Source organism: Macaca mulatta, chromosome 20 (genome assembly GCF_049350105.2).
Source record: "Macaca mulatta isolate MMU2019108-1 chromosome 20, T2T-MMU8v2.0, whole genome shotgun sequence".
Taxonomy (NCBI): Eukaryota; Metazoa; Chordata; class Mammalia; order Primates; family Cercopithecidae; genus Macaca; species Macaca mulatta.
Genome location: NC_133425.1, coordinates 30,005,721 through 30,020,579, shown reverse-complemented (window position 1 = coordinate 30,020,579; position 14,859 = coordinate 30,005,721). Strand labels below are relative to the sequence as shown.

Below are 14,859 nucleotides of genomic sequence, written 5' to 3'. Positions count from 1 at the left end.
TGTGGTGGCTCACACCTGGAATCCCAGCACTTTGGGAGGCTGGGGTGGGAGGATTGCTTGAGCCCAGGAGTTTGAGACCAACGCAGGCAACATAGTGAGACCCTGCCTCTCTATATTTTTAAATGTATAGAAAAAAAAGAAAGAAAGAACAAGTAAGTGTTTGTTGCACGACTGATTCCTACTCACAGGTTGTCGTGTGGACTCAGTCAGCGTCCACCTGTGATGAGCCTGGCACTGCACTTACTGCTCTGTAAATGTTAGCTGTGAGGCTGCGCCTGCTTTCAGGGCAAATCTTCATTAGCCAGGGCAGTCGCTACACCAGACAGAGAGGAGAGTTTGCAAATAACAGGGCAGGGCCAGGGGCACGCGGCCCTGAGCAGGGAGAGGATGGATGGAGCCGAAGGCCAGCGCCACCTGGGCCTCACCAGGAGTTGGCATACTGGACCACGCTGTCTCCAAACCCAGCGCTGTCCGCACGGAAGGCTGTCAGCTCCTCTGTGTCCAAGTTGAAACCCAGAGAAGTTGCTAAGGCTGGGAAAGAGGTGGGAAGAGAGCTTTGGAGAAGGGTCTTCCTCCTGCCTGGCCACCCTCTACCCCTTGCCCCAGCACCCCAATCTCCCCTCTGAGCCTGATGCCCAGGGTGCCTGGGTCTCCTTCCCAGGGTCCAGGGAGGCCGCTTGCCCACCATCCGCTATCGAGTTTCAGTTCTCCGTTTCTGCAGAGCAGTACCCAGGCTCTAAAAAGGATCTTTCCCCAACGTGCCCCTCAAGTGCTATGAGAGAGACTCCAGGAAAACCTGGGTACCAGAGCATTCTGTCCACAGAGCACAAGTTTGGCACGTTCTATCTATTTTGAAAATCTCTGGAGTGTCGAGACAACTGGCGTCTCTTCCAGCATCTCTGGAACTCCCCCAAAATTGGTTCATCAATATCCTCTCCTCCACAAACTCCAAATCTCAAACCCTATGTGCCAGCCTCCCCCTCATGCTTGACTCAGTCTCTCTTCCTACCCAGATCCTAAGGCCCCAGCCTGAGCCCCCAGTTCAGGGCCCTGGCCCCCTTGGGCCTGGGTCCCCAACCCTACTTCACTGGGGCCCAGGCTCACCTGTGAACAGGAGGAGCGCTGCCCTGGTCCTGGTCATGACTAGAAGGTCAGACGAGGAGCTCTGAGCTCTTGGGCCGCTGCAGGAAGAGCTGGACCAGGGTACTGAGGAAGCAAGTGGGCAGAGAGGTGGCCAGGGGCAGGAAGAAAGTTGTCAGCATGAGTCAGAGGGGGCGGGCAGAGAACGCAGCTGATCCGAGGACGGGCGGCCGCCCACACACCCCCCGCCCCACTGCAGTCTCTCATCAGATGACTTGGCTTGATGCCCTTTGCCTGGGTGGATGCAAATCCCTGCTCTGCCCCTCCCAGGCTCCCCCTTGACTGCCAGAAGGCACCCCTTGACCTTGACATTTCAACCAGACTGGAGGGGGGTGGGGCAGATGCCAACCCCTCAGGACCCTAAAGGAAACCCTGGTGGGAGCCCTTCACTCTGGCCTGGAAAGTCTGGGCCAAGGAGTGGGGCATCCGAGTCCCTAAGAGGAGCACAGAGCGAGTATTTGTTCATTCATTCATTCTCTCATTTATTCATCATTTATTCAAGATGCCTAATTTGAGCCTGGAGACGCAAGCCCTCTTCTAGGTGGGGAAGAAAATACAAACCACAAAGCCCCAGCCCTGGGAGTCAGTGGAGAGGCAAATTTATAAACAGCAAGTTCCCCCCGCTGTGAGGGGGAAGCGCAGAGCCCACAGGGTGCCTCACCCAGGCTGAGAAGGTGTGGCTTTCTGAGAAGGCTTCCTGGAAGAGGTGGCACTTGAGCTGAGCACTGAAAGCAGCCAAAGTCGAGAGATGACAGGGCAGCCAGACATGGATGAGGCAGGGGACAGGAGGGTCTGTGTGTGAAATCAGCAATGGGAACCAGTCAGGTGGGAAGTGGTAAGAGACAAGGTCAGGGTCACTGGGAGGAAAGGAAGGAGAAGCAGGCCCCAGGCCCTGGAAGCCCCCCTAATGTACATCAATTTTTTTTTTTTTTTTTTTTTAATTTCAGAAACAGGGTCTTGCTCTGCCACCTAGACTGGAGTGCAGTGGTGTGATCATAGTTCACTGCTGCTTCGAACTCCTGGGCCCAAGGGATCCTCCTGCCTCAGCCTCCCGAGTAGCCAGGACTATAGGATTGCACCACTGCACCTGAATATATATATATGTGTGTGTGTGTGTGGGTGTGTGCACGCATGCGCGTGCGTGTATACATACATATGTGTGAGTGTGTGTATGTATATATTTTTTTAGTAGAGACAGAGTTTCCCCATGTTGGCCAGGCTGGTCTCAAACTCCTGGTCTCAATCAAGCCTCCTGCCTCAGCCTCCCAAAGTGTCGGGATCACAGGTGTGAGCCACCGCACCCGGTGAAGATACATTGCTTTTGTCCTGAGGGTAGAGGGGAGCGCTGAAGGGAATTCATGAGGACTGAGATCTTCACATTTTCATTTTAGAAAGTGGGTTTTATGGGCATGGTTTGTTTGGGAAGCAGCTGGAGACTGATTTGTCAGGAGAGAGATGTTGGGGGTCTGTGGGGTGGGTAGGCTGGTGAGTGTGGGGATGGGCTGGAGGCTGATCGGTCACTGCAGGGAGGACAGAGGTGATGGAGGAGGAAGTGTGGGGGTTAGACCAATCTCAGTTTTGAGGAAAACAGAGTGTAGTGTTTAAGAGCTTGGACTATTTCAACCTCTCTGTGCCTCAGTTTCCTCATCTGCAAAATGGGAGTGATCATGAAAGTCCACACCCCTTGTCGTTGCTGGGAGAGTTGAGTCGTGTGGAGGGCTCGGGAGAGCGGGTGGGAGCCTGGGCGGGCAGCTGTGATCATTGCTGTGCTGTGACTGCCGTCCTGGTGGGAAGAGGGCATCTGTGGAGCCTCCGAGACAGAGGTCAGACGTAGTTGGGTGTGTGGGTCTGGACCTCAGGAACAGCCTTGGATTCTGGGCCCATCAGCAGAAGTGCTGGGCGAGGTCCTGGTGAGAGTGTGATGAGGGAGGAGCATGCAGGCCACGGAAACAGCAGTGATGGCTTCGGAGCAGGAGATGCTGAAGACTGAGGCGGCCCCACAGAGAGGCAGGAGGAGGCCGGGAGAGAGACGGGCAGGCCGGACGGGGGCATGAACCATGGCGCAGCCTGCCAAACATCCACTGAGGCAGGAGAGGAGGAGGTCCCCGGCTCTGGTCGCAGAGGCCATCAGAGATCCCGGAGTGGGCCACGCCAGGACGGCGGGAAGGCCAGGCTGGCATGGGCAGAGGAGGGGCCGGCACGAGGAAGGCGGCAGCGCTGTCACCTGGAGTGAGAGCCTCGGACACGCTTCCAAGCAGCATGGCTGGGAGAGGGCCCTGGAGAAAGGGAAAGACAAGGAAAACTGCAGAGAGAGAAGATGGAGGGTTGAACGCCAAGAAGGAAACAGAGACAGAAAATCCCCCAAAAGAGGAAGAATTCGTGCAGGTTCTGGAGAGGATAAAAGAGGAACTCGCAATTGGGGATGTGACTGGCAATTGGGGCTGTGCAGGGCTGGGCTTGTGGGCAGGATGAGGGCCAGAGAGCCCTCACCTTTGAGGAGGCCATGATCCCAGCCTTCTCGACACCCCCTTTCCCTGGGTCGAGGTCCACCTCTGGAGGAGGAGGCAGGAGAGGAGGACCCCAGACGCATGAAAGACCCGCTCTCCTCCCAAGCTGCCCACCGACTTCCGCCATGCCCTGGGCTCAGCCAAGGTGAACTTGAATTGGAAGAAAGCCATGGTGAGATCACTCGCTTTTGGAACAGACAACTCAGGCTCAGCAAAGAGGAAGGCAGGACGTGTCCTCAACTCACCCCACCCCCTTCTTACAGGTGAGAGCCGTGCGGCTGCAGTCAGGACCTCAGGGTGTCTAAAACTCATAGCCCCACTTCAGTGAATCATGACTGTGATGTTTCCAGAGAAAGGATGGCAGCTGGGGAAATGATATCAGCGAGGAAGGAGGGGGCTGCCCGTCACGCATCTCCTCAGCCCCGTGGGGCTCTGAGTCAGCAGAGCCCAGTTCCCCATCTAGCCTCGTGGGGTGCTCAGAGCCCAGACTGATCTCATGGCAAGAGGTCAACGGCAGAGGGAGGGTCTGGGGGAGTCTGGAGAGCAGCCAGCCTGTCTTGGGCTGATCCTCACCATCCCTGCTCCATCCCTGAACCCAGGGACGCTGGTTGAAAAAGGTTCCAGCAGGGCAGCAGGTCAGGGGGGTGTGGTTCTGACACAAACAGGGGAGGAGGTAGATATGGAGAAGCCAGATCGGATGCTGCTGCCTTAATTCGGATCTGATTTGCCTAAGTGGAACTGAAAAATTTGGGGTCTATCTCCTGTGTCCTTTGTTTTCTGTGGAAAGAAGAGAACAGAAACCTGGTGGGCAGAAACCCTCGGATTTCTGGTCCGTTTTTGCCCCATGTTCACCCACGAGGCCCGCGTGGAGTTACCCTAAAGTTTCTGCCCTTCCTCTACCTGCCTGCAGTCGCTCTCACTTCTCTCTTTGAAGGACAATCCCTGCTGCACCCCCACATTTTCTTAAAATACAATTTATTTTAATTCTAAAGTGTAGAAATACACACATACAGAGGTACTCGGGAAGACGCTGTGCTCCAAAAACACCCTGAAGGCCTGGCGTTCTGGTGTGGTGACAGTTTGGAGCACCGTCTGGGAAGCTTGGGAGGCGGAAAGGAGAAGCAGGCATGGGATAACGATGGGGTAACGATGTCAGGCGGCCGACACAGGAGCTGCCATGAAGACATTTACAGCACCACGCACTTTATTTATTTTCTTAGTAAAAACAATTTTTTTCTTCTCTCTTTTTTATGTATTAATTTTTTTAGTAGAGATGGGGTTTCTCCATGTTGGCCAGGCTGGTCTTGAACTCCTGGCCTCAGGCGATCCACCTGCCTCAGCCTCCCAAAGTTCTGTGATTACAGGCATGAGCCACCTCACTCAGCTTCTTTTATCAAATTTTAGATTCAGCGGGTACATGTGCAGGTCTATTACACAGGTATATTGCGGGGTGTTGAGGTTTGCACTTCTGTTGATCCTGACACCCAAATAGTGAGCAGAGTACCCGAAAAGTGGTTTTTCAACCCTTGCTCCCCTCCCTCCCTCTCCCCTTCTGGAGACCCCAGTGTCTGTTGTTCCCATCTTTATGTACATGTGTACCCAATGTTCAGCTCCCACTTATAAATGAGAATGTACAGTATTTGGTTTTCTGTTCCTGTGTTAATTCACTTAGGACTATGACCTCTAGCTGCATCCATGTTGCAGCAAAGGACATGATTTCATTCTTTTTCATGGCTGCATAGTATTCCATGGTGTGTGTAGCATGTTTTCTTTAACCAATCCACCATGGATGGGCACCCAGGTTGATTCTACGTCTTTGCTATTGCGCTTTATTTATACTAGCTAATCGAACCCTCACAGCAGTCCTGTGATGGGGACTGCTGTCACCCCTATTTAACAGATGCAAAACTGAGGCCCTGAGAAGTTGGGTCATCTGCCTCAGGTCACCCAGCAAGTGCGGGCTGAGGACAGGACTCAAGGTGCTGGAGTCTTGACTATTTTGCTAATGACTTTACTTCCTCCTCTCTGCCCTAAAGGCTGCTTGTGTCATATTTGTTCCCTCAACCACTCATCCCACACACATGGGCTGCCCACATGACCCAGGCTCTGTGCTGGCCACTGTGAGAAGCAAGACAAACAGGAAAGGGTCTCAGCCCTCACGGAGTCACACCCCAGAAGGAGATTACACCCCAGAAGTTTTACTAGACAGTAGAGTGACCCAAGGAAGGAAGTGATTAGCTCTGCTTGATGAATTGCAGAGGGAGAGGCTTGAGATGAATGAGGCAGTGCCTGATGCGCCAGGGGCTGGGCAGGGACTGCTGCCTTCCACACACTGGGGCTGTGTCCTTCTAACATTTCTTTTATTGTTTTGTTTTTCAGAAACAAAGTCTTACTCTGTCACCCAGGCTGGAGTGCAGTGGTGTGATCAGAGCTCACTGCAGCCTCAACCTCCTGGGCTCAAGTGATCCTCCCAATTCAGCTTCATGAGTAGGTGGGACTACAGGTGTGCACCACCATGCCTAGATAATTTTTAAATGTTTTGTGAAGTTGGGGGTCTTGCTATGTTGCCCAGGCTGGTCTTGAACTCCTGGCCTTAGACAATCACCCCCACCACCTCAGCCTCCCAAAGTGTTGAGATTACAGGTGTGAGCCACCATGCCCTGCAGTTTTAACCCTTTTATCCCCAGTTCTTCACACAATGCCTGATACATGGGAGGCACACAATCCGTACTTGGCTCATGAATGAAGTGAAAGAATGGCAGAGTGTTATCCAGGCAACACAAGGATCTGATAGTTCCAGTCCCAGTCACTATTGCAGCTCAGTTATGTGCCTGGGAAACAGCATTTGCTGCAATTGGTCTAAGCTAAGGGTGGGGGATGGGAAGTTAATAATCAGTCTTTCTCAGTGAAGAATAAAAGGTGACCCTCTCTAGATGAGAGTTCATTGAAGGGAGATACTGCATCTCACTTCTCCTTGTCTCTCCAACAATGGGCATTGGATACCGAGCAGATACAACCAGGGGTCAGTTCCTGTCTGTGGGTGTAGGATGGATAGGTGATGCGAGGGTGAATGGGTTTGTGTGTGGACAGGTGGATGGATGAAAGGATGAGGTGGAGGGTGGACGGGTAAATGGGTGGGTGGGTGGGTGAGTGAACAGGTGGATGGGGGGAAGGATGGGGTGGTGGGTGGATGGGTAGATGGGTGGGTGAACAGGTGGATGGGTGGAAGGGTAGATGGGTGGGTGTGTGGGTGGGTGAACAGGTGGATGGGTGGAAGGATGAGGTGGTGGATGGATGGGTAGATGGGTGGGTGGGTGAACAGGTGGATGGGTGGAGGGATGGGGTAGGGGGTTGATGGGTAGATGGGTAGGTGGGTGGGTGAACAAGTGGATGGATGGAAGGATGGGGTGCTAAGTGGATGGGTAGATGGGTGGGTGGATGAACAGGTAGATGGGTAGGTGAAGGAGAGACTGCACAGGTTTGAAGCGAATGGACAAAATGCTCAGCCCGCTCACCCACAGACCTGCTCAATAATTGCATGAATCAGAAGCCATCTGGAGCAAAGCAGGAGTCGCCTAAGAGGTAAACTAACTTGAATCGGTGCGAATTTAGAATAAAACAAGGATTTAAGTTGAGTGACAGGCAACAGGAAACAAGTCAAGCAGAGAAAAGCAATGAGAAGTTGGGGAACGTGGCCAACGCATCCCTGGCGGACAGGGAAATGCTGGGTCACGAGCAAAGGGAAAAAGGAGGAGGGACCTCCTGCTGGCAAAACCCAGGAAGAAATGAGGGCTGTACCTGCTCAGACTCCCACGCTGGCGAGCAGTTTCACCAGAATGAGAAGAATATGGATTTAATTTGTACTTAAATTCAGGGAAATAGACATACAGGAGAAAAGGGGAAGTGAAGACAAGTCACTGAGAAACCGGGGAAGAAGGGAGAGAAGAGGAAATATTATAGAAAAGAGGTGGTCACAGAAGGGGGCTTGGGTTTGCAATGTTGGTGACAACACCCATACCTTCCATTTGAAGGCTTCCGTTTGAAGGTGGAGGCTCCCCTACATCCACCCATCCACCTCTTCACCCATCCACCCACCCATCTGCCCATCCACCCACCACCCCATCCTTCCATCCATCCACCTGTCCACACACAAATCCACCCTCCCGTCACCCGTCCGTCCTACACCCACCGACAGGAACTGACGCCTGGTTGTATCTCCTCAGTGTCCAATGCCCATTGTTGGAGAGATGAGGAGAAGAAAGCAGGATGGAATGGGGAAAGAGGCTAAGTACAGGGAGCTCTCCCCTGACCCTGACTCCAGCCTGGTTCCCGGAAGCTGTGAGCATGAACGGGTCCCTCCTTGAGGCTGAAGTGTGGCCCTTGGTTCTCCCTGGGTGGGTCAGTCATTGACCACCAGCCATTCTTCCCCGCTTCCTCCAGCTTATCCTACTGCCACCCAGGAGAAGTTGGGGCTCCCCTGCAGCCAAGACCATTCCCCAGAGACTGGGGACACTTGTGAACCTTGAGCACCAACACAGCAACTGAGAAATTGGTGTTAACCCAATGTTAACCCTCCAAGCAAGAGTTTTTAAGGGCAAGGTACATTTCAGGAAAGCAGAAGTTATAGGCAAAATCATAAACCAATACCTGGAGGTTATACATTAGTTTGGCCTAAAAAGCTAGGATATCTTGAAGCAAGGCTTACAAGTCATACATGAGTTCAAAGATTCTTTGATTTGCAATCGGTTAAGGAAGCAAGGCTTTGACTAAAAACTTGGGATCAGCAGGAAGGAATGTTAAGGTCTGGCCTATGGGAGTGACTGTCTCTCCAGGGCCCTCAGGAAGAAATTTAGAGCAAAGAATAGTGATCAGAGTTCAGTCTTCAGTTCCATTATCAGTGGCCTACATACCAGCAGATGGCATTTTCCATTTGGGGGTGATATGGTTTGGATTTGTGTCCCCACTCAAATCTCATGTTGGATTGTAATCTGCAGTGTTGGAGGAGGGGCCTGGTGGGAGGTGATTGGACCATGGGGGCGGATTTCTCCCTTGCTGTTCTCATGATAGTGAGTTATCAAAAGTTCTGGTTGTTTAAAAGTGTGTAGCATCTCGCCCTGCTCTCTCTTCTTTCCTTCTCCAGCCTGTAAGACATGACTCCTTCCTCTTTGCCTTCACCATGACTGTAAGTTTCCTGAGGCCTCCCCAGCCACGCTGCCTGTAATGCATGAGGAACCAACCATTAGCCAATTGAATCTCTTTTCTTTATAAATTACCCAGTCTCAGGTAGTTCTCCGTAGCAATGCAAGAACAGACTAATACAGTGGGGGTCCAGGTTTCTGAAAAACAACTCAGGGATGTATGTTAAAACCCTTGGTTTTCTGGGGAACCACACATCTTGTGGCTCTCACTTTCTTGTTTGAAGTGACTACTATCTTCCTGCTTACCAGGCTGCTCATATACTTCTCTGGATTAGCAAGGCATCTAGAATTCTCCTTGAAGAAACTCAAGATTTTTCTTTATTTCCATGTGTTGGGGAACCCAGCAGGCCTCTAAGAGGGGTCCCCGCTCTGTCTCAGGCACGACAACATCTAGTGACCACAGAATGATTTCATCTTAATCCCTTTTTAGGGTAAAAGAAGGTAGCAAGGGAATCCCTAGGAAGGTGGGGTGAGAGAATAGAACAGGGCAGACATCCAGGGTCTCTGTGAGAACTTGAGTCAGTGTGGCCGTGCCTGGGAGGGGCTGGGCTGGAGATGCCTGTGTGAATTAAGAGAGGGAGAATTCCAAAGAGGAGGAGTAAGGCGGGGTCATCCCACTCAGCTTCTCTTTCCTGGCCCTGGCATGGTAGCACGATTGGTCTCAACAGGCAAATGCGTATGTGGCAGAACTTGGCAACCAATGCATCCTGTTCACGTTCACTCAGCCCAGCCTGCAGAGGGATCTTATCCTTTAATGGCAGTGGGGGATGGGGGGCAGATAAAGGGAAGGATTCTAGCACTTGTTCAAGTCTGCGCCAGCATGGGAATGCCCACAGAGGAAGCAGAAAGGAAGTTGCTCTATTGATCTATTTATCACAGTAGCTGGACCAGATGATTGCAGAAAGACACAAAGATCAACCAAACGAGAACAGGCAAAGCCTATTCATTCAGAGCTGGCTCTAGCAAGGGAGTCAGTCGCCATCACTTGCGTTTTGGCAGAGACTCAAAAATGGGCAGCACAGTAGGAAAGCTTTGTAGTGGAAAATGGGAAGGTTTCAGGGATGCCCCAAGTAGAAGCTGCTGGCGTGGGAGGCTGTACGTCGCTCACTGGAAGCAGGCATCCTGTGCAATTGACTGGGGGACATATTTGGCTTTGTCTGGTTGGTCCTAAGTTAGAAGCAGGGACAAAAACTAGGGAAGCTATCAGTAATTGATTAAGTCCTGGACATGGGGCTGATAGTTAGTTATTGATAGGCCTTCTGGGCTGGTTGCGGCAGGCTTTGGGGCAGATGTCTATTTTTATGTCTGGTCTGGCCACTATCCCTTTGTATATTCGGTCTCTTGGGCTCTAGAAAATGTGAAGTGTGCCAGGTGCAGTGGCTCACTCCTGTAATCCCTGCACTTTGGGAGGCAGAAGCAGGAGGAACACTTGAGCTCAGGAGCTCGAGACTGTCCTGGGCAACACAGTGAGACCCTGACTTTAAAAAAATTTAAAAATCAGGCTAGTACTGGCCGGTTACAGTGGCTCACACCTGCAATCCCAGCACTTTGGGAGGCCAAGGTGGGCAAATCACGAGGTCAGGAGCTCGAGACCAGCCTGGCCAACATGGTGAAACCCTGTCTCTCCTAAAAATACAAAAACTAGCCAGGCGTGGTGATGGGTGCCTGTAATCCCAGCTACTCAGGAACCTGAGGAAAGAGAATTGCTTGAACCCAGGAAGCGGAGGTTGCAGTGAGCTGAGATTGCACCATTACACTCCAGCCTGGATGACAGAGCGAGATTCTGTCTCAAAAAAATAAATAAAAAATTAGACTAGCACAGTAATGTGGGCCTGTAGTCCCAATCACTCAGGAGGCTGAGGCAGGAGGATCCCTTGAGCCTAGGAGATCAAGGGTGCAGTGAGCTGTGATCACACCACTGCACTCAGCCTGGGTGAAAGAGAGAGCTCCTGTCTCAAAAAAAAAAAAAAAAAAAAGAAAGAAATGAAAATGTGAAATGGCCCCGTTGGGTACTGTATGGTCGTAAAGACGTGTTAGGATGAAGGGAAACAGATGTCTGAAAGCTGTCTCTCCTCAAAGAGGGCACAGAGGATAGGCAGCTGGGGAAACCCAAGTCTGCTCATTCATTCATTCCCTTTCTCAGCAATTGTTTGTTACATGTTCCAGGTATTGTCCTAGGGTCTAGGGGTGCGATGGGGCTTCCTGTCCCCTCGGAATGTACAGTCTCCAGGGAAAGAAATGCAGGTTGCCATGGCAGCAAGCAAGAGGCAGAATTTCTCCCAGCTGGGGGATCAAGAGGATCTGGAGGAAGATCACTTCCGCTGAGGCAGGGGTCAGGTGAACGAGAAAAGGAAGTGAGTTCTGGGCAGAGGATACAGCATAGGCAAAGGTTGAGAGGTGAGAGGGAGTTAGGGGAACCAGACAGGTCCCGACCTTCCCAGATAGGCCATGCTGAAGCCAGGCTTCTCCGGTAATTACTAATCACAATGCCTTTCACTTTCAGAAGGGTGTTGGTCACCCGAAGTGTGGCTCACCTCGGAAATGTGAGGTTCAAGATGGGGAGGTGGGCTGGAGCAGAAACTGAGCTACAGAGGAAGCCAGGGTCTCAAAAGTCACCTCAAAAACAACTGCCCAGGCTCAGGGGCCAGAGTGCTATGTGGAGTTGGGGGACCGGAGTGATTGGAGAGCCGTGTCCTGCCTCATAGGGCGGTTCTGTTGTAGCCTCATATTGCCAAACATTTCAGTTTTTCTTTTTCTTTCTTTCTTTTTTTTACCCCCGTTTGAGGCAGGGTATTGTTCTGTTGTCCACGCTGGAGTGCAGTGGTGCCATCATAGCTCACTGCAGCACTGACCTCCCGGGCTCAAGCAATCCTCCCACCTCAGCCTCCAGAGTAGCTGGGACCACAGGTGTGCACCAGCACACCTGGCTAATTTTTGTTTGTTTGTTTTTGAGATGGAGTTTCACTCTTGTTGCCCAGGCTGCAGTGCAATGGTCTGATCTTGGCTCGCTGCAGTCCCCACCTCCTGGGTTCGAGCGATTCTTCTGCTTCAGCCTCCTGAGTAGATGGGATTACAGGCACCTGCCACCACGCCCAGCTAATTTTTTGTGTTTTTAGTAGAGATGGGGTTTTGGCATGTTGGCCAGACTGGTCTCAAACTCCTGACCTCAGGTGATCCACCAGCCTCAGCCTCCCAAAGTGCTGGGAATACAGGTGTGAGCCACTGAACCTGGCCCCTTTTTTTTGTTTTGTTTTGTTTTTTTAAGAGACGGATCTTGGCCGGGCGTGGTGGCTCAAGCCTGTAATCCCAGCACTTTGGGAGGCCGAGATGGGCGGATCACGAGGTCAGAAGATCGAGACCATCCTGGCTAACACGGTGAAACCCCATCTCTACTAAAAACACAAAAAATGAGCCGGGCGTGGTGGCGGGCGCCTGTAGTCCCAGCTACTCGGGAGGCTGAGGCAGGAGAATGGCGTGAACCCGGGAGGCGGAGCTTGCAGTGAGCTGAGATCCGGCCACTGCAGTCCAGCCTGGGCACAGAGCGAGACTCCATCTCAAAAAAAAAAAAAAAGAGACGGATCTTGCTATGTTGCTCAGGCTGGTCTGCTCTTGAACTCCTGGGCTTAAGCAATGCACCCTCCTTGGCCTCCCAAATGCTGGGATTACAGAACTGCACCACCATGACTGGCCTCCACTTTTACAAGAAAAGCTATAAATACAGATTCCTCTCAGAAATCCCTCAAGTTTAAAACGTCAACAACTAATCAAAAACCAACAAACAAGACTGTGTGGGTCAGATAAAACCTGAGAACTGGATTTGGCCCAGAGACTGCGAGTTTACAATCTCTTTTCTGAACTGGAAGTGATTACGAGTTAAGCATCTCCAAAAGCAAAGCCCAGGTGTTTTCCCTGGGAAAGGGAAATCCACACCATCCGGGCACACGTCTCTTGGGAATCACTGCAGAGAGGGAGGGAAGCACCTTTCTAGTAGCTCTCTCATGCATCTGCAGGGGGACAGATCATGGCCTATTTCTCTCTGAAGTCATCCTGCCACCAGGTGGGAAGGGATGAAGGTGGGGGACCTACCCCACAGTGCTCTCAGAGGTGGAGGGTAAAACCCTAGAGACCAAGCCACGTGGGCTCATCACAGAAGGTCCTACACAGGGAGAAAACATAACTGCACCTGTGACCATCCTGGGGACTCTCTATTTTGAGTGCTGGCCTTATCGTGAGAGGAAAGGTATTGAAATGCTAGGGGCTGGGGTAGCTGCACCATCAAGAGGCCTTCAGAGGCCGGGAGTGGCAGCTCATGCCTGTCATCGCAGTGCTTTGAGAGGCCAAGGAGGAAGGATCACCTGAGGCCAGGAATTCAAGACCAGTTTGGGCAACATAGCAAGATCCCGTCTCTACAAAAAAAATAAAACAATCAGCCAGGCATGGTGGCACATGGAACTACAGAGTTCCACCTACTGCGGAGGCTGAAGTGGGAGATCACTTGAGCCCAGGAGCTCGAGGTTGCAGTGAGCTGTGATCATGCCACTGCACTCCAGCTTTGGCAACAGAGCGAGACACTGTCTAAAAAAAGAAAAAGAAGAACAAGAAGAAGACTTCAGGCTTTACCACAGATAGGAGAACAGAATCTTGGGGAAGGTGGTGATATCAGTTACAACACAGATAAACGCTGTATCAGAGGCTCTGAGTAATAGTGTTTTCAACAAGACCAGTGTTCTCGTCTCTTTCCTATAATGGCATGAGAATATGGAGTCCAGGGCTGACATGGTGCCTCCGCAGAGGCAGGACCCAGCCTCCTCTGTTCCACTCTTGCATTCTTCGATGTCAAACTCATCTTCGAGGTCCAAAATGGTGCACTGTGATGCCGACACCCCAGCCAGTAGGAAGATGGTGAAAAGAAAGGACACTTCTTTTCTCAAAGGACCTGGCTCCAAAGTTGCTCACTTCACTGCTGCTCACATCCCATCAGCCTGAACCTCGCCAGGCAGCCACGCTAGCTGCACAGGAGGCGGGGAGATGTACCCTGTAACTAAGGGGCTAAATGCAATATCCATTGCAGCATAACAAACCACCACGCAGGACCGAGACATCAGCAATCGATTATTTCTCACAATTGCATGAGGTGACAATCCATGCAGTTCTGTGGGACTGTCCAGTGGCTGCAGGTATTGGACAGCTGGATAGAAGGACCACAGTGGCCTCACGCATGCACAGTGGCAGTGGCCTCCGCTGTCTCCTCCATGAGGCCACTCATTCTCCAGTGGGCCATATGGATCACGGCGCGGTGGCCTCAGCATTCCGAGGGGTGCAGGGCAGGAGCTGCTGTGCTCCTAAAGGTCGAGGCTCCAGAACTCACACGATCACACTCCTACTGTATTCTATTAATCAAAGCAAACCACAGGACCAGCCCAGATTCAAGGAGGTAGACAGGCCACACCATGTGGTGTCAGGGGCAGCAATGTCACACTGCAAGGGTGTGGGGCCAGGAAGTACCACTCACTGGGGGTCAGAACTGTAACCATCTCCCATGGTGGCCCAGATTAAGATTCTACTCTAAGTAGGAAAAGGAGGGTGGATACTGAAGGGATTCATTTGCTCTGAAGCGAGAAATCCCAAAAAATAAAAGCAGACAGACATTCCTGGACTTGGCCACTTATTACCAGATTTATGGTACTGTGTATTAGTCACTTTGTGGTCATGCTAGGGCAATTTGTCACTTGAAATGATTTACTTTTCTAACCCGTCATAAAGTTCCTATCTGGCTGAATTCAACACAAGCTTCTCATTCGAAGACACCGAGGTGAACTCTGAGCTCATGGGACTTTAACTACCCTGCAAGGACGGGCGGCTACAGGCATGGAGGCTGCAAGGACAGGTGACTACAGGTATGGAGGCTGCAAGGACAGGCGACTACAGGTGCGGAGGCTTCAAGGACAGGCAACTACAGGTATGGAGGCTGCCAGGACAAGCAACTAGGTACGAAGACTGCAAGGACCACCATG

The 14,859-nt window shown here is 51.8% G+C and overlaps 1 protein-coding gene and 1 long non-coding RNA gene across 20 annotated transcripts in view; one reads left to right on the top strand and one right to left on the bottom strand.

Annotated features, from left to right (window-relative positions):
- ITGAX (integrin subunit alpha X) overlaps positions 1 to 1,220 on the bottom strand; it is a 29,436-nt gene extending 28,216 nt beyond the window's left edge. For 14 of the 19 annotated variants that reach the window (XR_013411716.1, XR_013411719.1, XR_013411720.1 and 11 more), the window contains exons 1-2: positions 1,105 to 1,220; positions 426 to 531 (exon numbers count right to left, since the gene is read on the bottom strand). Coding sequence is in view for 7 of the 19 variants with exons in the window: in XM_077986002.1 (XP_077842128.1) it covers positions 426 to 531; positions 1,105 to 1,141 (143 nt within the window). In the remaining 12 variants the exon portion in view is untranslated. Of the gene's footprint in view, positions 1 to 186; positions 532 to 1,104 lie in introns of all 19 variants that reach the window. The other 5 variants (XM_077986009.1, XM_077986006.1, XM_077986007.1 and 2 more) reach the window with 1 other exon arrangement.
- Positions 1,221 to 3,544: 2,324 nt separating this feature from the next.
- Positions 3,545 to 6,602, top strand: LOC144338008 (uncharacterized). The gene is made up of 2 exons (XR_013411721.1): positions 3,545 to 3,910; positions 6,027 to 6,602. It is a non-coding gene; the product is annotated as an uncharacterized LOC144338008 (long non-coding RNA).
- Positions 6,603 to 14,859: the final 8,257 nt, after the last annotated feature.